This window comes from Caretta caretta, chromosome 13, assembly GCF_965140235.1.
Source record: "Caretta caretta isolate rCarCar2 chromosome 13, rCarCar1.hap1, whole genome shotgun sequence".
In the NCBI taxonomy this organism is placed as follows: Eukaryota; Metazoa; Chordata; order Testudines; family Cheloniidae; genus Caretta; species Caretta caretta.
The window spans coordinates 8,884,175-8,907,807 of record NC_134218.1 but is presented as its reverse complement, the minus strand read 5'-3'; the positions used below and the strand labels follow the sequence as shown (position 1 = coordinate 8,907,807).

At 42.3% G+C, this 23,633-nt stretch overlaps 1 protein-coding gene across 2 annotated transcripts in view; it reads right to left on the bottom strand.

Moving 5' to 3' along the window:
• Positions 1–228: 228 nt before the first annotated feature.
• Positions 229–23,633, bottom strand: part of TAF4 (TATA-box binding protein associated factor 4) — a 69,829-nt gene continuing 46,424 nt past the window's right edge. For both annotated transcript variants that reach the window (XM_075118729.1, XM_075118728.1), the window contains exons 10-16: positions 23,226–23,340; positions 20,852–21,021; positions 20,043–20,173; positions 16,957–17,082; positions 15,566–15,622; positions 15,348–15,467; positions 229–1,766 (exon numbers count right to left, since the gene is read on the bottom strand). In XM_075118729.1, coding sequence (XP_074974830.1) covers positions 1,599–1,766; positions 15,348–15,467; positions 15,566–15,622; positions 16,957–17,082; positions 20,043–20,173; positions 20,852–21,021; positions 23,226–23,340 — 887 coding nt within the window. In that variant the 3' untranslated portion in view covers positions 229–1,598. The remainder of the gene's footprint in view (positions 1,767–15,347; positions 15,468–15,565; positions 15,623–16,956; positions 17,083–20,042; positions 20,174–20,851; positions 21,022–23,225; positions 23,341–23,633) is intronic.

Below are 23,633 nucleotides of genomic sequence, written 5' to 3'. Positions count from 1 at the left end.
TACCCTTGATCTTTATACAGAACGCCTTAGGCGGACAGTGAAATTTCTGTATTCATAGCAAGGGTAGCTGTATGCCTTCAAAATATTGGTTAAAGCAAGCAAGCTTAAAAGAAATAAAGTGCATCATTGGAAGGTAGCATCCCCTCACAGAGAAGGATCTTATTACTGTGCTAAGAAAAATAAATCCAGGAGGAGGAAAGATGTAGAGAGTGAAAATGCATTAGCAAATACAGATAAATTTGTTTTTAATAAAGGAGTTAATTTTCTTTCAATCCTATATAAAACAATAGCAATTAAAAACTTCATTTTTGAAAGTAAAATATTTACATATGAACAAGTAACTGTGCAAAATTTACATGAAAAAAATGGAAAGACAGGATTTCCTAAAAGACAAAATAAAAGGTGTAACAGTTGTCAGGTGTTGATAAAAAATACTGATCAGCATTCAGTTTACACGCAAGAGAGTTAAATTCTAACATGAGAGTTCACACGAAGAAAGCCAAAGTATTTACAGTCATAAAAGTACTATCAATAGACAATTTAATACAATAACCTCTGAAAATATAAAGAACCAATTAGTATATTTGTAATAAAAAAATAGGTACAAAGAAGGGACTTTGCTCTGGACATCTTTAAAGTAGGCCCACAGCTTGCATACAGTCTTTTAGCAAAATAATTATAGTTTACATAGCCATTTTTTATGTTATGTGCCAAAAATTATGTACAATTACTGACAAAATACACCAACCATTTTTCAACACTTGATTCACACTGAGAAAGAGTCTTTTTGATGATTCCTCTCAACTTTGATTTTATTTAATCTAAGCTTTCACTTTAGCTAAAAACACAGTGCAAGTAAAATATATTTATGCTGAAAAGGTTTCTCTTTTTCTTTTTTTTCCTTTTTTCTTTTTTCAAACTTTACAGCTTTACAAACTATAGCAAATAAAATGCATTTTTACAGATGCTGATAAAAACATTCAGAAGTAACCCTCCTTTATGGGATTTCAGGGCCTCTAATAAGCAATAATGTGATTAAAAATTGAGGTTATGTTTCAATTAATTGTATATCCCTCTAGAATTTGAACATGTTGGGGAAAGATAAATATTCTTAAAAATCAGTTTGCTTTGCTAACTGACTGTTTAAAAAAAGCTAAAATGAAATGAGGTCATCTGCTGTAGACATATACCTATATAATCAATTTAGTTAAGTAAAACTGAACTAAAATGCACAATTAATGTTGAAACTGCTACAGGTATGACAAAGGGTAGCTAGTTATTTGCTAAACGATTCCATCAGTCTTTATATATGGCTTGTTTGGCAAGAAGGCCACTCAATCAAGAGATGAGTTAAGTTTAATTGTCCATTTATAGTATCCACAGGCCTTGTAAGTATCCTCACTGTTACAGAAATGTATTTCTCTTGTACTGAAGAGTTTGTTTTTTTTATAAACAAGAATAAAAAACTGTTCCATGTAAAGAGGTGGTTGTTTTTGAAACAATATCCCATTTGCTTGTTACAAAAAGGCGTAATCTGCAAATCTATAAAAAATGTCCTCAGGCGTCTCTCTGTCAAAAATACCTTGATCTTTTCCATTTTACTTAAGGAATGCTTTGTATAGCAATAGTGAATGGCTTGTCTCTCGCTCATTTTCTAAACAAAATATGAGGTCCCTGAGGTTCACCCGCGTTATCCTTTGTCGCGTAAATGGTCTGGTTGTTCCAACTCCAGAGCTGCCTGGGACTGGTGTATTTGTACTGGACCCCTGGAGGTGAGAAGAAAAGCTAGAGTCAGAATGTTTAAACATCCACAGAGAATATTTGTGACAAGAACTTGTGACAGTTCTACAAACAGGTGTGATATAAAACAAGGGACTTCTCATAGAAAGTACTGTATGCTATGTCACCCAAGGTTTTCAGAACCTAAAGCAGTGGTAACTTTACTGTTTCTCTCCAGGCGTCATCAGGAATAAATTAACGGGGGCACAGCTCATCCATCTGACAGATAATTGATACAAGCCAGAGTGTTTTTACCTAAAACTGCTTTATTAGATATTAAGCACACACACAGACACAGTTGCAGTAGGTATAGAGAATTTCAAAACATCTGTATTTATCTAAAGTTCGATGATTTTGAGGGATCAGCAGCCAGGCTTCAGAGGGCCCTCCTTCCATTTAACTGCTGGGGAACTTAGTTGTCAGATCCTTGCCCAAAGAAAGCTTCTTCAGATTGCTCCAAAGCAAATTCTTTCATCTAATCTTTTATAGCTAACTTCAAACAAAGCATATAGGAGTCACTATAGGTTAATTTCAGCAAAACTGTTCATCGCTTATCAAAAACAATAAAAAAACCTTACGTATCAGAAGTGTCAGAGGTGCCTAAGACGAACATTGGCCACCCAAACATTCCTTCTATTCTCACAATACATTCACTTTTTATCCCATGCTCCCATTCTGATAGCAAAACTGCAAACATGCAGCTATTTGGCCTGGCCTCTCAGGGCCTAAGATTTTCCCAACTATGTGATGTTTGGTTTTCAGCTGGTAGCTGGCTAAACATACAAAGTTGCTGACTGCAGTACTTTCAAATTCTGGGGTACATGTAGGAATGTCAAATTTGGGATAACAATTAGACATGGGAGATATTTTATTTTCAAACAGCAGCATCGCTCAGTTAGACTGAAGCACCCATTGTTCTACTATACAACCTGCAAAAATCTAGTTTTTATTGTCCACATCATCTGTTGGGAAAAACTGTTCAAATCATGTCCCTTAACACTCTTTAGTGGATACTGGTACTGCACAGATGTAGCTCTAAAGTAAAGTTTTCAGAAGTGCCTGAGGGACTTAGGCTCCTCAGTCCCAATTTAAAAATTGACTTAGGATGAGATCCTGACCCCCACTCCAACACCTTTACACAGAGTAAAAGGACTTTTATGGTAAAGGGTCCCTAAAGACTTGTGTCTGGCAGGGGGAGAATTCCCCCAATGCAGGGACTGTGGAAGTTTGCCATAAAAGCTGCCTTCTGAGGACCCCTTCACAAGCCTTGGTGAAGGCAGGGTGTGTCAGGGGCAGGCCCTGGCCCACAACTGCCATAACTTAGAAATGCCCCCAGGGACACGAGAACAGCCCATGATCAGGAAGGCACAAATGTGCTTTAAAACCACCTTAGCCCACTGCTGCTGCCACCCTCCTCCCCCGAGGTGCAGCACAGAATCTCACCCGTAGGACATTAATTCCTACTGAATTTCAATGGGATTTAGGCTCGAATCACGCAGGTGCTTTTGGTTTTTAGATCAACTTTTCTTGAAAGTGCACTGTCAGGTTAGCTTCGACTCTTCCCACCAAATAGCACAACCTGTTTGGTCTCCTGTGTGCAGATTAGTCAGGTGGAATTTACTTAAAACACAAAAGTGGGGAACAGAAGACAGATTTAACTCAAGAACAGTTACTTACCTCACAGCACCTGTGGTTCGTCAAGATGCGGTAGTCAGTAGGGCTCCCCCTGCTGGAGTGCATGCATCACAGGTGCATGAGATTGGATTTTTTTTTTTTTTAAACATGATCCAGCAGGGCACCCATGCATCTGGTGCTATCCCTGCTCCCATGTGAGGACATAAAGAGCAAAGTGACCATGACCCTCCCCCAGTTCCCTTTCAGTTAGACGCCCATGGTAGCCGAGGACTCCAAGAAGTGGGGATGGAGGGCAGGTTATAGGATCCACACTGACTACAAACATCTCAAAGAACCACAGTTACTGTAGGGTAACAGTTCGAGTATGTGTCAGTGTGGATCCCACTGAAAGTGGGTGATGAGAGAGCATTACGTATGCCCTCAGGATGGTGGTAGTGAGGAGCTCCAGCTGCATCAGTTGAACAATGAGTGTAGTACTGTTCTCCCAATGTTGGCATCTGACCTACAAGTCCAAGGCACAGTATTTGACAAACTGTCAGAGTTACTCCATGTTGCTGCTTTACAGATCTCCAATACTGGCACATTCCAGAAGCAAGCAGACAGTGTTGCTGGTGCTCTGGTGGAGTAGTCTTGTACTTTTCCTACTAAACATCACCAGCCAGCTGCTAACAGTGAGATACATTGTGATATCCCCGGTGAAGAGATGGCTTGACCTTTAGAATGTCTGGCTACATCCTGGCAGTTTATTGCCCACAGTCTAAATGATCTGGTCCTGTTAATATAATAAAGTGAAGTCCTGGAAACATCAAGTGCATGTAGTTTTTCCTCCTGGTGTCAAGTGTGGTTTCAGGTAGAAGGCAAATAAACTTACCTGACTGGTTTAGATCAGGTTTCAAGACCACCTTCCAAATAAATTTTGGAGAAGGTCTCAGCACTACTTTGTCCCTACGGAACATGTTATGGTGGTGGGTTCAGCCATAAGTACCTGAACCTCACTCACTCTCCTGCCTGAAACAATATCCAGCAGGAATCAGACATGTAGAACCCAAAGGGATCTTGAGAGGTCATTAAGTCCATCCCCCGGCACTGAGGCTGGACCAAGTAAACTAGACTATCCCTGACAGGTGTTTTGTCCCTCTTATTCTTTAACACCTCTAGCCTTTTGTACTGCCTTCTTCTCCCAGCTACCCAGGTGGTGAGCTAATTACCTCACAAGCTTATCAGGTTCTCTACAGGTGCAAATGATCACTTCTGTTCTTCCAATCCTGCTCAAACTACTTAACTCCCTCCTACTCTAACCACATCTGATGCCTTTAATGAGCTAAGTGACCTGGGTGCTGGCTTCCAAATGGCTCTATTTGTAGTTGCTAACCACCCCGTCACACACACACAATTTCCCACAAGGTCCAGGCCACTTTCCCAATGGCTAATGTGGCGAGGAGGGGGGGGGGGGCGTGGAAGAGGACCCAGGCTCACCAACTACTCCAGGTCCCAGCCCAAGGGCCCTCTACATAGCAGTCGTCTACCACAACCCTTTAACTAAACTGCATAGTGGCTACACTTCCCTGGGCCACTTCCCCACGGCCCCAGCACATTCTTCACCCTTACTTCAGAGCCTTGTTCTGGATGAGTCCCAGCAGCCAGCCTGGAGGTCCTTCTCGCTTCCTGGATCCCTGCCAGCACCATGCTGTTCAAGGTCCTGTAGCTTCCTCAGCCAGCCAGGCACACCATCCACACTCCTCCAGCTCCAGCCAGGAACTGACTGACTGACCCTACAGTTCCTTTTATATGAGGCTGCTGGACCCTGATTGGTTGCTCCCTGTGGCCTCCCTCATTGGCTGCTTCCCCACAACCACTCTAGGCCACTTGGAGGACTTCTTTTCTCTTCCTCTCTGGGACATGGTATGGCAGGACCACAGGGCCTTCAAGGGTCTGGTACAACCCATTACATGGCTCCATGAGGGATCTGTGTAGGGACCATTTGTGGTTGGTCAAAGATTGTCTGCTCAGGAAGTCCGCCAGATCGTTGCCAACTCCTGGGATAAGAAAGATCACGGGTCAACCCACTCTGATGAACCTGATAGCCTCCAGACACAAAAGGCAGGTGTCCTTTTGTTTGCTTATGTAGTGCATAATTAATTATTGTGTTGTCTGAAGATCAGCACGAACAAATTTCAGAAGACTGGCAGGAGCACCCTATGCAGGCCAGTCCAATAGCTCTGAGCTCCAGGATGTTCATATGCAACTTCACATTGTTCACTGGCGCAGCTGCAGCTGGTCAGCCCAACGTCATTTGTCTTGTTTGTGGCTGTGCTAGGAGAGGATCTCTAGTACCTGGTCTAGAGTTGCTCTCAGACTGTAATGGGGAGACATCCCAGCTCAACAATGGGGAGAAAGGGCAGTCTGGTGATGAGAAATGGTATTCCTCAAATAGCTGTGCTGAGGAGTGATATCCAGCTTCAGTTGTGAGCTCGACACCGCACTGATACCATCGATGTCTCTGGGGGGGATTTTGAAGGGTAGTACCTCAATCCATAATCCTTGCAGCTGCTGGTGCTTTCATCAGTGCTGATGCCTACAGTGCCATCTTACTCACTGCCACTCCCTTGGCAGATTACTTAGGTGCCTTTATCTCAGAGAGGAAATGATGCATCACTCCTTAATGTTTGGCACAGTGTGTGGTCTCCACTCAGCCCTTCCTTTCGGTCTCATCCTTATACTGAGCAGCAGTGCCAGATCCGATGAGGTCATGAGTCCCAGAAGGGCCAATGCCAACTCTGACGGTACTAGTGTGGAAGTGATAGCCTGCTTCGGTATTGAGACAGCAGTGCCTGATGCTGACAGCCCTGGTACTAGTGTGATCGTCATGGATGCGGCTGGTATCAGTTTTGCCAGAATTGTCCTGCCTACCTTCCTTTCATTGCTAGATCATGCAGTGGTGTGTGTCTGCTTGGAGGAGCACTTGCTGAGTATAACCCTTTGGGTTCCTTGAAACTGGGTCTAAGGTGACGCCCATCAATTGATCAAGCAGGTGTAGTTTCAGCCACGTGTCCCTTGACAAGAAAGATTTACACACCAAGCTCTTCAAGCAGGTGGTTCTCTCCCAGACAGAAAAGGCATTGGCTACACGCTTTAATCAGAGGAATGAGTCCACTGTATGTCAGATAGGGCTTAAATCCTGATGGTTTAGAGACTACCTTGGCAGTTGGCATGAGATGCCTTACCCCACTGTCCAGGGAAGTAAATTTTTTTGTGTGTGTGGAAAACATCCAAATTAGTGAATAAATCAAAGAGGATGGTCAAGTAGTATTTCCTCAACCTCATTTCCTAGATTCCGTTTGAAGCTAAGAAAGGTAGCAGGTTGGACACTCACCAGATACCGCCTGTGGCAGTGCAATGGGAAAAGGGAAACGCAGGAGGGTTGTGGCTGCTCTGTCCCTTAAGCCCTTGAATCGACACAGAGGGCTGCACTGGATGCATATCAGGCTCCAATTGACACTGCTATTCAAAAAAAATACAATCTCACATGCATGACGCGCACGCACACCTACCCTGGGATCCATATGACACATATTCAAAGAAGAACATCAGTTTATTTTACAGACAAGTCTCCAGAGAGGAGAGAGAGGCTGTTGCACTAACTCTCTGCAAGAGAGTTTGTGTGATTAAATACTGGTTTGGCTGCAGTGGGAAGAGCATGCTTCTTAGACCTAAGACAACATGAAGACATATACATATATAGTAATAAGAATAGGAAAAAGGGGCAAGAAGTAGTAAGGTAAAAATTAAGGACCCCATTGGAGAAAGCCTGGGAATGGCAGAGAAAGTGCCAATGCTACAATGTAAAGAGGCTTTAAAGGCAAAATTACATTAACTACAGAAGTAGAGAAGAAATTAGGGGGAAACGTTATGCTATAATTAAATATAATACTGAGACCAGAGTAGTCACGTGTTTAAAATGTTACAGCAAGCCACAGTAAAATGCAATACATCATTTTAAAGCTCACTGATTTACATTATGCTGACAGCATAAATATGAACAGCAAAAGCAAACACAATTTTCCATAAAATGCCTTATTAAGAAATTTGTCAAATTAATTTAATATTACCAGTTTTATAGAAATAAAATACTGGAGCTTGTTTGAATAACTAGACTGGAAAAACAGGCTGGTGCACATGGATGGCTGTCAAGTGTTTCCTTGTTACAGGCTAATTCAGATATATGTGGAGAAGTGCTATGACCAGCAGATGGCATTCACAGGCCAAGAAGTCTGCTTGTGCCTTAATTTTAAAAAGGCTTTATTGTCTTGACTGGTACTGCTGCTTTATAATAAATGCTTTTAAAAGACGTCAAAATAACCTTGCAGGTGGGATAGAAATGCACTCCACTTTTAGACGTCTGTTTTGCTAAGAATTTTAAAAAAACGCAGAGAGCTGATTTTCATTTTCTATGTTGTTACCATTTCATTTTACTTTATTTGAAAGGCAGCAATGTTTTATTGGAATACTGCAAACAGCACATTCTGTTTAGAACATGCTCATAGGTAAATAGTCATATTTTTCCATATCACTTTAACACCAAATGACACATCACAAAGGTCTCAAGTATTTCCACTGGTGAGCTCAAACATCAGCTATACCTTTTTTTAAAAAAATGAAACTATAGGGTATGTTCTGGAGAAAAAGTAGTACAATAAAGATTCAAGAAAAATTACAGTAATTTAACGCCATGTGAATGAGATACTGAGAAATGGACTGTAATACAATCCTCTAGACTGCAAAGCAATATATTCATGCTCAGACTACATTATTGATTAAGAAAGTAATGTGGTTGAGATTAGTGTTCCCTAGCAGGTACTTTATACTGTTCAGTGCAGCTCTTCCCAGTTCCATTCAGTTCTAATCATGAAATCAGACTTGTGCTTTTCAAGCAGGTTAAGCATGTTCATTGGCTCACCAGATAAATAATTATCCTAATTACAGGACTAAAGGGCCGGATTTTCAGAGGTGTTTAGGAGCCTTAAGATGCAGATAGGCACCTAGTGCAGGTTGGACACTTCTGAAGTTCCTAGTAGGTGCCTACCTGCATCTTTAGACTCTTAAATACTTAGGACCACATTTTAAAAGGTAAGGAAAGTGACACCTGTATTACATAATATATAGAGATTAACACTGTAAAAGGTGTGGCCACAAATGTTTGAGTTGTGGCATACAAGGCATTAAGAGCATTTTTTGCTAACTTTTAATTAAATGAACTAGTCAGGTATGAAATACCTAAACCGACTGCAATCTGTATTATTGAATTCTGAACCACCACAGTTACTACATAGAGATGACTTTACATGTAATTAAGATTCAGAAGTCCTTTGACATCAAAAGCTCACATTTACAAATCTGTGTCTAAGTAGTGACAAACCTTATTTTCCACACTTCTTGTGATATGCCTTAACTACAAATTGTATAAAAATGGTGACAAGTGGAACTCAATTTAAAAATGTCAAGTGAAACACAGCAAAGGCACAGCTGGGAATCTATCACATAAAAAGCAGCTGGTTCTTAATTAATCAGACAAAAGATTAGATTTCTAAGGGAACCTGTTTCTAATTGGTTAACCAGTAACTGATTAATCTGAGACAACTAAATTAGCCAGATTTAGTCAGAATACATCAGGCTTTCCCAGTGAATGTAAAATAGATCCCATAGCCTAGATGGCACTAAGAGAATAAGGTTGCACAGTCAAGCATGTAGAAATAGGTAGTGCCTATATTGTAACTGCATGTGCCAGTGACTTTTCCTGCATATCATGACAATCAGGCTTTAATTCCATATTTCTCAGAGCACATGAATTTTTATAGTCTTAGATAAGAATGTAGCATCTTGCAATTTTTACTGTTGTGTTTATACTGTTATAATTGACCCATATCTCTTTACCGGCTTAGATTTTTATATAAATTCTTTTCTCCCTCATGTATTTTAATAATCCTGAACACTAATATACTTCTGTCAACAGGCTAGACAGGCAACTTTTATTTGTACGCTTTCATGGGTCAAAATGTCATTTACTACTATCATATATTTGTTGCATAACCAATTCCATGTTATAACATAGCACGTCATCGAATTATTACTTCAAGAGCTGAATAAAATACATAAGATGAACTATTCTGAAACAAAAGGTCTCATGCAAATTATCTTACCAATAAAGAATACACGATGCTTAATACAGAAAGTGATATACAGGAAGAACTATTTAACTCTTTCTATGCTGCTATCAGTTTTGCATGAACAGTTAGCGAGCAACCTCTGCCATCCACAAGTCAAAAATTACAGACTAAACCCTTAAAACTCTACCAACTCCAAGAAGTTGTAATACTTAAAAGAATTACAGAAATTGTACTTTCAACAGGAAACACTGACTCCATTTCCTGTTTATTAACAAGTCTGCAAATGCACCAGAGCATAAAGCACACAGTTACCAAAAATGGAGTACACTGCTGACAAAGTCAAATGTAATTCTCCCCAGCAACTTCTCCCCCCTCCCGCCCCCAAACCTAGTAACTGTGCCTGGCAGAAAATGCAATTGAACAGTTAAAGTTTTAACTAAAAAAAAATCTCCGCCACTGAATCAATTGTCCTTAAATGTCAGCAAAAACTAGTGTTAGTCCAAAATTGTAAAACTGGCTAGTACATGTTTAGAAACCATACCGATTTTATAGATGTTCCTGCTGCCTAATTCAGTGATGATTTCAAACTACCTTGTTTCAGCATTTTTGCATAGCAGTGGTTCCCAATGCATTAACTGCTCCAAGAGGTAGTTACTCACCTTATAGTAACTGGAGGTTCTTCAAGATGTGTAGTCCCCTAGCTGTACGCATGCACCCCATGCACACACAGCTGGAGAATTTTGAAAGCAGTGTATGTTGGTCTCACATACGTCCTGGCTCACCTCACGCCTGACTCAGTAGATGAAGGTGTGGGGTGGGCCAGCCACCACTCCAGTTCCTTCTCTACCACAAACCAGAGAAGATCCAAAACAGATGGGAAAGACAGCAGGTAGTGGAATACAAATCGGGATCGCATATCTCAAAGAACCTCCAGTTACTATAAAGGTAAATAACTTTCTCTTCAAGTTCTAGTCCCTGCATGTATTCCACTGTGGATGACTGACCAGCAGTACTCAAACAGGAGGAGGGTGTGAGGTTGTAAATGGCAGAGTACAAAGGACTGCCATACCTAAAGATATAATCAGCAGAGCAGTCCTGTACTAAGGCACAGTGTCTCAACAAAGGTGCCGATGGAGCACCACGTAGCTGCCTTGCAAATGTCAAATAGACACCTCTTGAAACGATGCCACAGAGGTCGCTTTCACTCTTGTGGAATGAGCTCTTACCCCAAGAGGAGGTGGAAGATTAGAGACAGTCGATAGAGCAAAATACAGCTTGCGATGCATTTTAAGATTCCTTGAGAGCATCTAGCCTGACCCTTTCCACTACAGCAACAAATAGTCTAGGAGACTTCCTTATCAATTTTGTTCTCTCCACGTAAAAGGCTAAGGCTTGCTGAACATTGAGGGAACGGAGCCTCCTTTCTTCTGAGGAAGAGAGAGGTCTTTGAAAGAACACAAGTGTGAACTAATGGGTTCACAGACTGCTTTGTGGGTGAATTTAGAGTGTAAAAACAGTATGAGACTTTATCCTTATGGAACGTAGCATAAGGAAAATCTGCCATTAACACTCCAAGCTGATCAATCCCGGTGGCTGAGGTGACAGCTACCAGGAATGAGACCTTCATGGACAGGAGAGACATGGAGCAAAAAGCTAGTTCAAAAGGAAGATAATTGAGGACTGAGAGAACAAGATTCAAGTCCCATTGAGGAACAGGCTTTTTATAGGCAGAAAGATTCTGATTAGGCCTTTCCACCATGTGAAAGTAGGTATTCCTCATGTTGAGAGCTGTAAACTACAGGTCCTTTTTCAGGGATGAAATTACAGATGCCAGTGTGACCATGCAAAACTTGAGTTTGCAAATAAAAGGGCTGAGATGGCAGAGGTTGAAATGGGCCTCCAGCTACCACGCTTCTTTTTGAGTAATAGGAAGTAAGTTGAGTAAAAACTACTCCCTTACTACTGAAGAGGAACCCACTCTATCACTCCTTGCTATAAGAGAGAGATTCCATTTCTTGTCTGATAATGTTCTTGTGAGAGCAGCCCCTGAGAGGGGGTGGAGATGAGGGCTTTGGAGGGGGATGATTACTCTATCATATAGCAAAAATGGATGACATTCAACATTGGGAGTGCAATAACAATGGATAGGTGCTGTAAGAGTATTAGATTACCCCCAAAGGGTACATTGGAATCAGGAGGTGTTGTACTTACTGGTTTGCATCTCAAGCTACTGTCAAAAACATTTAGCTGAGAGCTGGGATTGGGATAAGGAACCTGCTGCAGGTGGTGTGGGGAAGGGAGTCTTTTGAACCCTTTGTCTCTTATGGGTTCTCATAAGGTCTCTGATGGAAGAACTGTTAAACCATTAGTCTAGGCTTGTATGATTGCTGGTGGAATTCTCTTTGGGGCAAGTGTAATATTCCTAGGGAGCCAAGAAGTGGTCCTGGAGTCCTTAAAGGTGTGTAAGGACTCATCTGTCTTCTAATTAAATAGATAAGTCTCATTGAAGGGTAGGTCATCAGCAGTGTTCTGGACCTCCCTGGGAAACCCCAAGATATGGAGCCATGACTCCCTGAGCATTACAATGGCAGAAGCTATTGTCCTGGAAGATACATCAGCCATATCTACTGTGATTGTAGAGTGGTCCTGGCAACCATTTTGACTTCCTCTTTGAGAGCCTAAAAATGAGCTCTGTCCTGCTGTGGGAGAGTGTCAGTAAAGTACATGAATTTGGAATAGTTAAGGAACTCATACGTAGTTATAAGTGCCTCATAGTCAGTTATCATGAACTGGAGGCTAGAACAAGAAAAGACTTTTCTTCCCAACAAGTCAAGGCACTTGCCCTCCTTGTCAGTCACGGTAGATCGGGGCAATCTTGCCTAGATCTCTCCACTGCAGCCTGGATGACTAAAGAGTTAGGAGCAGTGAGAGAACAGCAATTCCATCCCTTTGGCTGGGACACAATACTGTTTCCCTGCCCTCTTGGAATAGGAGCGCAGTAGCTGAAGTATGCCAGGTCACTCTAGCTAGCTCCATGATGGCTTTGTTAACAGGGAGCGCTATTTGACTGGAGCCGGAGGACTGAAGGACTTCCAGGAGCTTGTGTTGAGGATTCTCAATCTCCTCAAGAGGAACGTGCAGCTCCCCTGCAATTCTGCAAAGTAGTTCCTGGAATTGCTTATAGTGATTTGGGTGGAGAGGGGAGGGAAATGGAGAGAGTCACCACCTCATCTGGAGACAAAGAAGGCAATCTCATCAGTTCAGGTGGAACTGCCAGAACCAGTACGTACTCCTCTTCTTCAGCAGAATCTGGGGCAGCTACAGCTGTCCCCTCAGAGGTGAGGGAAGTCGCAACTCCCTACCAGACCAACTCTGAGGGATGGTACTGATCCCACAACCCCCAGTATGGCCAAAAAAATGGATCAAATGGGCAATGAGGAAATCCCCATGCTATGGGGGTACCAATGGCTATGAGGCAGGTGATGAGATGGAGGCTGGTCCCAAACTGGGCTAGGTCTTCTGACTGGGAAGGTGTGTCTTGGAGGAGGGAATAATGGTTCATCGGGCAAGACAATCTCCCAGTGAGGTGACAACCAATTCTGGTTCCAACAGTGGTACTGGCGGGAAATCATAGCTCAAAGATGGAATGGGAGGCAAACTCCTCCCAAAGGCCAGCTCCCCTGGTGGAGTTATAGCCTCTCTCAACAGGGAGAGACCCAGTGGCGCGGGAAACTACAGGTCTGGGAAAGCAAAGACATCCTCAGGAAGAGTGTAGGTCTCCGCTCTTTCCAGAGCGAGAGGGGCCCTGTTCGCCTGAACCACTGGAGATGCAGTAGAGAGAGTCTTGACACAGCCATTAAAATCAAAGATAGTACCGCAAATAAAGGAGGCTCTCGGTGATCAGTCTTCACTGGTGCCCACAGATCCTAGGGTTTGCAGTGTACCGGAGGCTGCCACTGGATTGTGATCAGGTGTTGATGGTGCCCTAGATATGTGAGCTTTCTTATCATGCCTCTGAGACTTAGTACATCCTAAATTTCCTTGAGCCTGAATTTAAAAGACTTGCTTGATTCAGGCAGGGCTTAATCCAACTTCTTCAAAGTGGATCTGGGGGAAGACTTAGCCTTGTGCTTGTGAGAATACTCCTTGCTCTCCTGGTAAAACTTCATCGAGGAATCTGTGGGGGTAGAATCCCTCACTCCTGAGTTGGACCTGGCGGCAGGAGATGCACTCCTTACTGACTCAAGCTGATGGGCGGGGGTGGGGGTTTTAAGGGTAGCCCAGCCTGGGTCTGAGTGCGGCTTCATGGCCTTTTCCATTAAGTGCTTCCTACAGCAAAGTTTCCATCCTTTCCAAGTGGGCAACAAAGGGCAGATATTGCACCTTGCTGCAACGTGGGCTTCCCCAAGGCAGTACGAGCAGCACTGATAGTTGTCAGTGACTGAGAAGGATCATGGACCGGACGCACAAATTTTGAAGCCTGGAGTTAGGGGCATAGTCTGGTACCCAATGGGTACCAGATCAGGGAGACTGACTAACCGTAAAACACAAACTATCAGATTAAAAAAAACCTTTAAAACTTTAGTACTATAAACACTATTTACAGATATCTAAATAGTCACAGATAAAGGAGAAAGCTGAAGCTTTGGACACTGGGGGTTCTGACCCAGATCCTATGGTGGTGAGAAGGAAATGGAGAGGTGGTCGGTCTGCCCGCTTGGTTCCTTTATCTCCTCAGTCAGACGCATGAGGTGAGCCAGGGTGCATGTGTGGACCAACGGACACTGCTTTCAAAATTCTCCAGCTCCAGGCACATGGAGCATATGCATACCCACAGTGGAATACACATAGGGACTCAAAGAAGCAGGATACATCTACACTGTAGCTGAGAGCATACTTTCCTATGTGGATAGGCAGACACACACTAGCTCTGCTCCAACTAGCACCCTGAGAGGAACAGTGTAGACAGGACTGGAATGGATGGCACCTTGGGCTAGCCATCCGAACACACATTCTGGACTGCACTGGTATTTTTAGCATGATAATTCGAGCAGAGCTAACACTCCTGCCTACCTGCACCGGGAAGCACACTTCCAGCTTATGTGTAGACATACCCAAAGAGCTGAGCAGTAAAGAAAGTCTACAGTTTGGCTACTGTTGCGGTTATCTATAGGCTTAAAGACAGCTTCCTATATGGATTAACAAGGTAACTGACTGCATTGTCTCCCCTGGTCTCTTCTCTGCATCATTGGAACATGTATCCTCCTAGAGACTGAACCTCATAGACTTCACTTCTGGAAGATTCCCTTCCCAAATCCCTTTCAGGGGATTCCAACCTACTATGGGAGAGACAAAGTTACAGGCTTTTATTTATTTATTTAACATGCACATGCCTCTTGGTAAAGAGAGAAATGACCACAAAGAAAGGAACCACTACCTCCTCTTCTTGCCAGTTTGCCTCCTCCAATGCTGTGGAGGCTGAACATAGCTGGGATTGGGAGGGAAGCATGCTGCAAGGCCAGCAGTTCCGAAGTTTCCTTTCTTGGGCCTGATCCATTGTGTTCTATTATGTTCTGCTCATGGAAGCAGTGCTAACATTAGCCCTAGTCTTTGGATCAAATGAGTCTTACTGCACTTTAAAATAATTTCTGCTGCTCAGGAAACTTTCAGCAACAAGGGAAGAAAATAATAAAAGGGAAAGACTGTTGCAGAGGACAGGGTAACAAAACCATAGCATATTTGCATACAAGAGTTATAATTATACTGTACCTCTGTCCCTGATCCAGATCCTGGAGAATCCACTTTTCTTTTCTTTCTAGGACCAATCGCAGCTAATGCGGTTAAGTTAGCATCCCTCTGTCTCATTTGTGCTAGCTCTTGTTGCTGCATCTGTGTTTTTCAGAACAAAAGTTACAATTATTTTTCCCCCCTTCTGATTTTCTGAGAATATTTAGATTGTTAAAGGACATGCTCATCTGAACACATACCTCCTTGGCCTTCTGTTTCAACCTTAGCTGTTCTGGGTCTTCTTGTCTAGACCGAGACTGTATATTGGTAAAGGGTATAGGAGAAAGTAGTACATAAATTAATAAAATCGCAAAAGAAGTGGACACTAAACTATATGTAGTTTCTTGAAATTATTTCGTTGGGTTCAATGGGAGTAGAGGGTGCACTTCTGAAAAATCAGACCACTTTGTAGATACCTAAAAATAGCTTTACATGTCTAACTTAGGGTACCCAAGTTTGGAATTTCTTCTCTTAATGCAAGTCTCTATAAGACTTTATGAATCATTACACACATGGCACCCAGATTCTATGGATTTCTAAGGTACCCATCACAGAAGGTACAGTTATTGATAATATACATTCATTCAGTATTTCACTTAGTAATCCAAAAATCATTGCTACATTCACTGTTCCAGTATTTTACTTTGATACCTGAAAAATCACTGTTCTTTAATTTCTTTATTCAGAGTCAGCATCCAATGAATGCAAAACAGTTCATATTTTGCATTTGACTTAAGTAGATAGGTTGCTTCCATAAAAATTCTACTTCACTGTAACCATGCAGCAAGGAAAAAGAGCATCCCTCTTCTGGTGGAAACAAATGGCACCCAAGCATCTGAATATTCATGTCTCTGGCTATCTGTGTAGGGGTCCAAACTACACACACTAGAGCTTGTGATTTATTGTATTCACAAACACGGATTAAATCTATGCATGCAAAAAGGAACTAGACTTTGACCTTTGTGAAATGTTACCCCTTTGGCATACAATTGCCCACCTAATTATGAACATAGGTACCACAACTGCCCATGCAAATCAGGTAACTGCTTGAACAAATGACCAGTTAAATGGCTAACTGCACATCTGCACTAGCAGTTACTATAGTTGCCTACACAAATTGGGGAACTGCTCGGTCAAAGAAACAGAAAAACCAGGGTCTAAGAGTCAGCAAATCCCTTCCTCTATCCACTAACTATAAATATTCATTTTCCAATTCAAATATTGCCTCATGCAGATTTATTCTCTTGGTTTCTTCTTTTCTCAAAGCAAGTGTGGAGATTAGTCCACAATGGAGGACCAGTGACTAAAAAATATTGTAGAAGTCTCTCTCTTGCTCAGAGGAGTGCAAAAAAAAAAAAAATTAGATTTATTTATTTATTTTTTATTTACGGGAATGAAATGGGGCAGGGAGGGGGCTACATTACATGATTTACAGTGGAAAACATAGAGCTCTAGCTAAAGTATGTGCTCTCCAAGCTGAGATTAGAAACAGAGTCCTCTCTTTCACTGTATGTCGTATAGAATGAAAGGCACCCTGTCCTTTTGACGTCAAAAGTGACTTTGTAAATCTAAGTAAAATCGAAGCACTTGCCTTTGCTGCACGCATTAAAATTTCCCTTTCTTGTTCATCTTTTCTCTGTTTTTCTATTTGATCAAGTTGTTCAAAGAACTTGAGCTGTGCCCGAACATCACTTGCTTGCTCATATCTTTCATCATCCTGAAAATGCAGTAAAAATGCTTTTCATTACAAATCTTAAAAACAAAGCTAGTAGCTTGTCCTGTACAGTTTAAGGAGATCCCATACTTTTAAGTTCAAATGCTCACTTAGTCTTTTTCAAACACCAAGTTTATCTTTAAACCAGTCAAACCAGCTAAAACCCATTTTAAAAAACCAAAACAAGCAGTCTGTACTGTTCTGTGATCTCATCAGGGTTTGACTTAAGTAATATCATCGCGTAACTTTGGCCTTTTAAACATGTTTCACAGAGGTGTTTTTTTAAATTGTGCTCTGTGAGGCACAGTGTTCTATCAGTGCTTACATGAATCATATATGGAATTCACATTTATCTGATAGTCGCTTATGGAGAATTACAGACTGACTGCTATCTCCACTCCCAACCCCATCGCAGCAGTGACAGATGAAGGATGTTGATCAGACCAGCAGGGGATGATCACTTGCTTGGAAGGACGATGATGATCATTCAGCCTTCAAGCACCTTCCCACCCAGAATGCATCTGGAGCACAAGCATGGGTAGGGGTAGAGGTGGGAGGGAACAACCAGGAATATTCACCTCCCTTGGCTGCTCAGAGTCCAACTGGAGTAAAGCAAAGGAACAGAATGGCTCCATCACAGTCCTTCCAGAGTAGGCCCACCATATTTAGTGCCCCAAGATGCTGCCCCATCTGACTTGCCCTACAGGAAGTTGTAGATGCAAGCGCTAGGCTTCCAGGTTTGCTGGGTATATGTCCAGACAGCTACGTTTTTTTATTTGGAGGGAGGGGAGACGACAATGGGAGGAGAGGAAGTAGTTTTCCCTCCTGGGCAAAATTAGAAAGGTGTCCAGTGTGGTTTTTTCCCCCCATACTCTGCACAGCATCTTGGGGGCCTGGCTGGTTAGAAGAGCAAGGATAAAGGATCATAATTTGAAAAGAAGGGGCAGAAGTTGATAAACTCAGCTATTTTTGCAACATACAACTAGCATCCAGTGTGGAGAAGAGACTTCTAGAGCACAGGTGTGCAAACTTTTTGGCCTGAGGGCCACATCGGGTTTCCAAAATTATAGGGAGGGCCTGTTAGGGGAGGCTGTGTTCCCGCAAACAGCCAGGCGTGGCCCGGCCCCTGCCTCCTATCCAATGACCCCCCGCTTCTCGCACCCTGAAGGCTCCCCTGGGATTCCTGCCCCATCCAACCCCTCCTTGTTCCCTGATGCGCCCCCTGGAACTCCTACCCCATCCACCACCCCCTGCTCCCTGTCCCCTGATAACCCCCGGATCCCCACCCCTGACTGCCCCCTGACGCCTCATCCAACCCCCCCTCTCATTCCTGACTTGCCCACAAGGACACCTGCCCCATCCAACCCCCCTATTCCCTGCCCTCTGATGGCCCCGCCCCTATCCACATCCCTGCCCCCTGACCACCACCCCCAACTCCCCTGCCCTCTATCCAACCCCCCCTGCTCCCTGCCCCCTTACCGCACTGCCTGGAGCACTGGTGGCTGGCAGCGCTAGTTAGAATAGCGAGGATGAAGGATCGTAATTTGAAAGGAAGAGGCAGAAGTTGATAAACTCAGCTATTTTTGGCACCAATGGAGCACTGGTGGCTGGCGGCAATACAGCTGCGCGGGCCAGAGCACCGGGTCAGGCCGCCGTTCTGCAACTGCGCTGCCTGGCCACCCAGAGCTGAGGCCGCGGGGGAGGAAGGACAGCGGGGGAGGGGCTCGCAAGCCATAGGTGGCCCACCGCTGCTCTAAAGGCTAGCTCCTGGAGTTAACCTGAGCATGGGACCTTGGAGATGACCGGCACAGACCCTGTTAGCCTGTGAGGTGGTGGTGGTGAGATCTTAAATCTTGTACAGATTAGAGCACCTCACCAGCACCATAATTCCCCCTTGTGTTGGGAGGTTCTTGGGATTCAGCAGCTAGACTGAATCTCATGTCCAGGTATGGAGGGTGAGGCTGAGGGAAGGCTTCCCTCCTTTCCTTGTGGCTGTATGGTTTTCGGCCACTTAATCCCACGCTGGACCCTATTAATGTGTGACAGGTGGGAAGGGGACAGTTTCCTCTCATCAGTTCATTTAAAAAGTTTATAAAGTTGAAGCCTGCTGCTTTAAAACCACCCACATATATCTTGTTTGGGTCTTCATTCTCCTTTGTTGATGATCTTAAATTTATAAGATCTCTTCATATTAAAAAAAGAAAATATCACTATGTGCATACTCTAGTCCAGTTTATTTAGATTCTCATGAGGAAATCTCAACTCTGACAGGCTTCATATTATACCTCCTACTTTAAAAAAAATCATAAAGACACAGAACATTCTTTTTAAATTCTATAGAAAGACTATTGCATAGAATAAGTATTTTTGATTGTTTTGAACGGGTACATTGACCAGGGTCTACACAGGGAACACTCAAACTTTATTTTTTTCTAAACTAGTCTAGGTCTAATTAAACTTTTTGTACACTAAAATATATATGATTCTTTCAAAAGGAACTGCAATAAATAACCTTTCTGTAATAAATTTCAGCCACCCAACAGAGCTTTCTATCTTGTCCACTCAAATGATCCATGGCATACGGCCAAGAGAGAACCTCAAATTCTCAAGGCAGTGTCCTCAAAAAACATGGAAGCCTAAGCAAGCTAGTTTGCAATATCACCACCCTGCAACCTTCCTCCCGACTGTCCTCCGTTCTGTCCTCTTTGTATATTGGGAGCTGCCATCTTACCGCCTGTGATATCAGTTTCCACAAAAGCTGTAATAGTAGACAAGGTTGGGCACTCAAAAATAATATTACTTAGAGCTTTTGTCTAGACCCATTCTTGTTCTAGAGGTTGGAAATGCTCCTTATAAGCAGCCCCAAGTTTCAGTGCAGTCCATGATCAGATCTGAATGCATTTGCCCGGGGCGAAAGCACAATTTGTGGAACACTATCATTTGCACAATTAAAATTTAATTACCTTATAAGAAACATTCTTTTGTTGGGCAGTCTCCGATACTTTTTCTACAAGGTTTTGTAACCTTTGTTGTGTTGCATGTGATACATAGCTAACTACATCAGGATGGATTTCCGTTATTCCATGTTTTTTACCTGTGGTTAAAATTGAAATGAAGTTTTTAGTAACCACTCGGTTGCAAAGACATTTTACAATACAGCTGACTTTTGCTAACCCAACTTCACAAATTTGTAAGTAATTCATGAACAAAAAATAGAGGCTGTTATGTATTTCTCAGCCAAGATTTAACGTGATGTTGTAGAGAAAGTCTCACTTTACTAAATTTTCATAGACACTGCAAAATATTCCATAGAAGATTTACCAGTATGCTATGAAGTATTAGAGATAAATAAAATTAATGAAGTTTTATGATGTTGTATCATTGCTCTGTTTACTCACTAATTTACAAAAGTAAGCAATTTATAATTAGTGTGAATTATTATACAGCTGGTCAAAATGTTTTTCCAGTTCCCCCTCCCCCCAATATTTGTTGCTGGTTATTGATCGGCTTATAGTATAAAAAATTCAGCAAAAGGGTTTCAATCAGATCTAGCGATATATTTATCTTGATATATAAAATAAGCAACACTTACCCTGGAGCCAGAGTTTTAGGAACTTTTCAAACACGTGTTATTTTTTCTAACATCAAGGTTATAGCAGTTGCAAATGAATATCAGAAAGTGCATAAAACTATTCTGGCATATTTAATTATTTTTAAACCCATTTAGTGAAACTAGTGTTTAGAACAATTAAATTAGCAGGTGTCAACATACCTATTTCTAGTATCCTTCTTTGCAAAGATGCTGGAAGTAGGAAGGTTTCATCTTTACAGGACCTTGTTAATGTGCCCACTAACTCAGAATTTGTTGCCAATATCCGTGCACTCTCTTCTGATAGGTTGACTCCAGCCATTGATGCAACATCATTAATATCATCATCATCCCTTGGGAAGAGAAAAATGGTTACAACATACTTAGGGCATGTGTAGACATGCTGCTCAATACAACTGTGTATAACACAAGTTCAACAACTCTGCTGCATAAGAGACTGACTTAAAAGCTCTTCAGTTGTCAATACCTATGCCTAATCAATTCTACTACCTCACAAAATAAAATTAGAATTTTAGAAGACTTCATTTTCTTGCTGCTTAATGAAGTCAAACTTAGAATTAATATATCCTTCAGAATTACTCTCTACCTATCCATCTCACCATACATGTCATGATTCCCCTAGCCTACTGCACATCGGTACTACACACCACAGGAAAAACTGCTGTTTCAAAGAAAGGTGGGACACAGAAATGGGTGCTCGTAGGGAAAAATGAGAAGAGAAATTGATTTGTGACAGCACAATATAAATGTACATCCCCTATTGGGCAGTATGATTAGTTTTAGCTTAATTTTTTATCTGTATTAAAAAAAACTTTAAAAAGCTATTAGGAATCTAAAGTGCTCTGTAAGTTCATTAGAAACCTGAGAGCCACTGAACTCCTGCAGCTTTGCAAAACCTTACTAATCTAAGGAGAATCTGTGTGTGAAGTTGTGGATGCCAAAAGCTAGTGTTGTTGATTCCGAGGACAGAGCTTTGTGTGCGCACTCATATTAACCACACACCCTGTGACCGACAGGGCAATTTCCTGCAATATCCTGGACAAACCTTATTGAATTAAGTTAAATCTTACTGAATTAAGTTCAATTATTTTAGGAGTTCATTGTATTAAAAATGCAAATGTTTATGTAACATCTCAAGGGAGAAGACTTGACTAATGTAAACAGTTTACAGGGAAGTGTTATGAGTTTCAAAAGATTATTTACAATCACGTGAACTTTTAAAGTGGGTTTCCCAGGAAATCTCTAGGGGGAGGTATATGTAAATATAACTCCTTTGGATAGACAAAAACCCAGCCTTTTGAAGCTATGCCCTGAGGAGAGACCCACTGTCTATGAATTACCTATTCCCAGATCAAAAACCCAAACTGTATAAAGCAGTAACTCTCAAATCCATGGGTATGCTTATTCTGGGCCAAGGCGGTTATGAACTTGTAACCGCAGAAAAACCCCTTGGTGGCATCTGAAGGACTGATCACCTGGCAGAGCCCCTTCTGGATTTGAGGCATGATCACTGGTAAGATTAGCATGTGTGTAGTCTCTTATTGTTTTTAAAATGTTTTCTCCATAATGCATTCGCTTTAAGAATAAAGGTGCTTGCTTAAGAAAAGCAAGTGTGGTAACTTATACCTATGGGCAACTATGCTGTTTATAGCCTCTGAGGGGCTATAAAAGCAGGTTTCAGCAGTCTGACTTGCTTGGGAATACAGTGTAGGCAGGGAACTGTGCAACCTGGAAAAACCCCAGTCAAGAGGGAGAGAGGCATACATCTCTGCCCAAGACAGGTATTGCTGGGGAGCCTGGGTGTCCTCAGGACCACAGACTCGAGAAATACAGGTGCAGTTGGCCTGAACTGTGACACTGTAGCAACAACTTTCAAAACATATAGAAATAGGTCAAAAGTTATAGCAGTCTTTTCCCCGTGAGTACATTCAATGATACACACCACGTTTACTGAAGTAAGAACATTGCAAATGTTCAGTCAATAAAGTAAACCTGTACATTTGTCTTGATCATACAAAAACGAAGTACGCAAAAAAAATTTTTGTTCCTTAAACACTCATTCAGCTTAGCCTTGCCCTGCCCGGCTGCTCTCACAAGTCCTCTCTTCCATCATCCTGGAGGTTTTCACATCTTGTAGAAACCCAGATTACATTGCTTCCACAAGACAGCAACAGAATGAGGTCACTACTATGGAAAAGGCTGGATGGCAGATGTGTTCAGCATAAAGTGGAGTGGAGAAAGCCTGAGCATAGTAGACAGAAGGAGAGGAATACTTTCTATTTGCTGCCCAGGCAAAGAACATTTGAGAGAGTTGTTTTAGGTACCAGTAAGCTAAGAGGCCAACAACGGGGGGCGGGGAGAGGGGGGCGGGGGGAGGGACAAACCAGCACTTAGAAGAAGCCTCCTCAAATCCTTTTTTCCCCCTCTGCAAATCTATACAGCCCTGACCCAACGCACCACCGAAGTCACTGGAAAGCCTCCCAGCGGTTTCAGCGTTCAGGCCCTCTGTACAGAAACAAGGATTTTGGTTCCTTACCTAAAAGAACCTCCCCCAGGTTCTTTCAGTTTATTCTTTTGAGCGGCAGCTGCTTGTGGTGAAACAGCGGACAGAGCTTTGTTTCCAGGTAATACTGTTGGCTTTACCACAGGTACTGCAAGAAAATAAAGTCAATATTTGTTTTCTCCACATCACTTGTGGTGGAGCTTCACATTTTAGCTCAACGTTTTAATTATTTTGCGGTGGGTTCATTGTCAGCTTTGGCACAAAGCTGTTTTTAAAAATGGCAGCAGTACAAAAGTAAAAAAATAGGATTGTGACATTTTTAGTTACTCTTCTGTCCCAACCATTTTTGCTGAAGCGTGTCCACCCCGAGCATTAAAGCATCACGCATGAAACAGTCTAGAAGCAACAGATATTTCAGTTCAGTCAGAGAATTTAAACTGA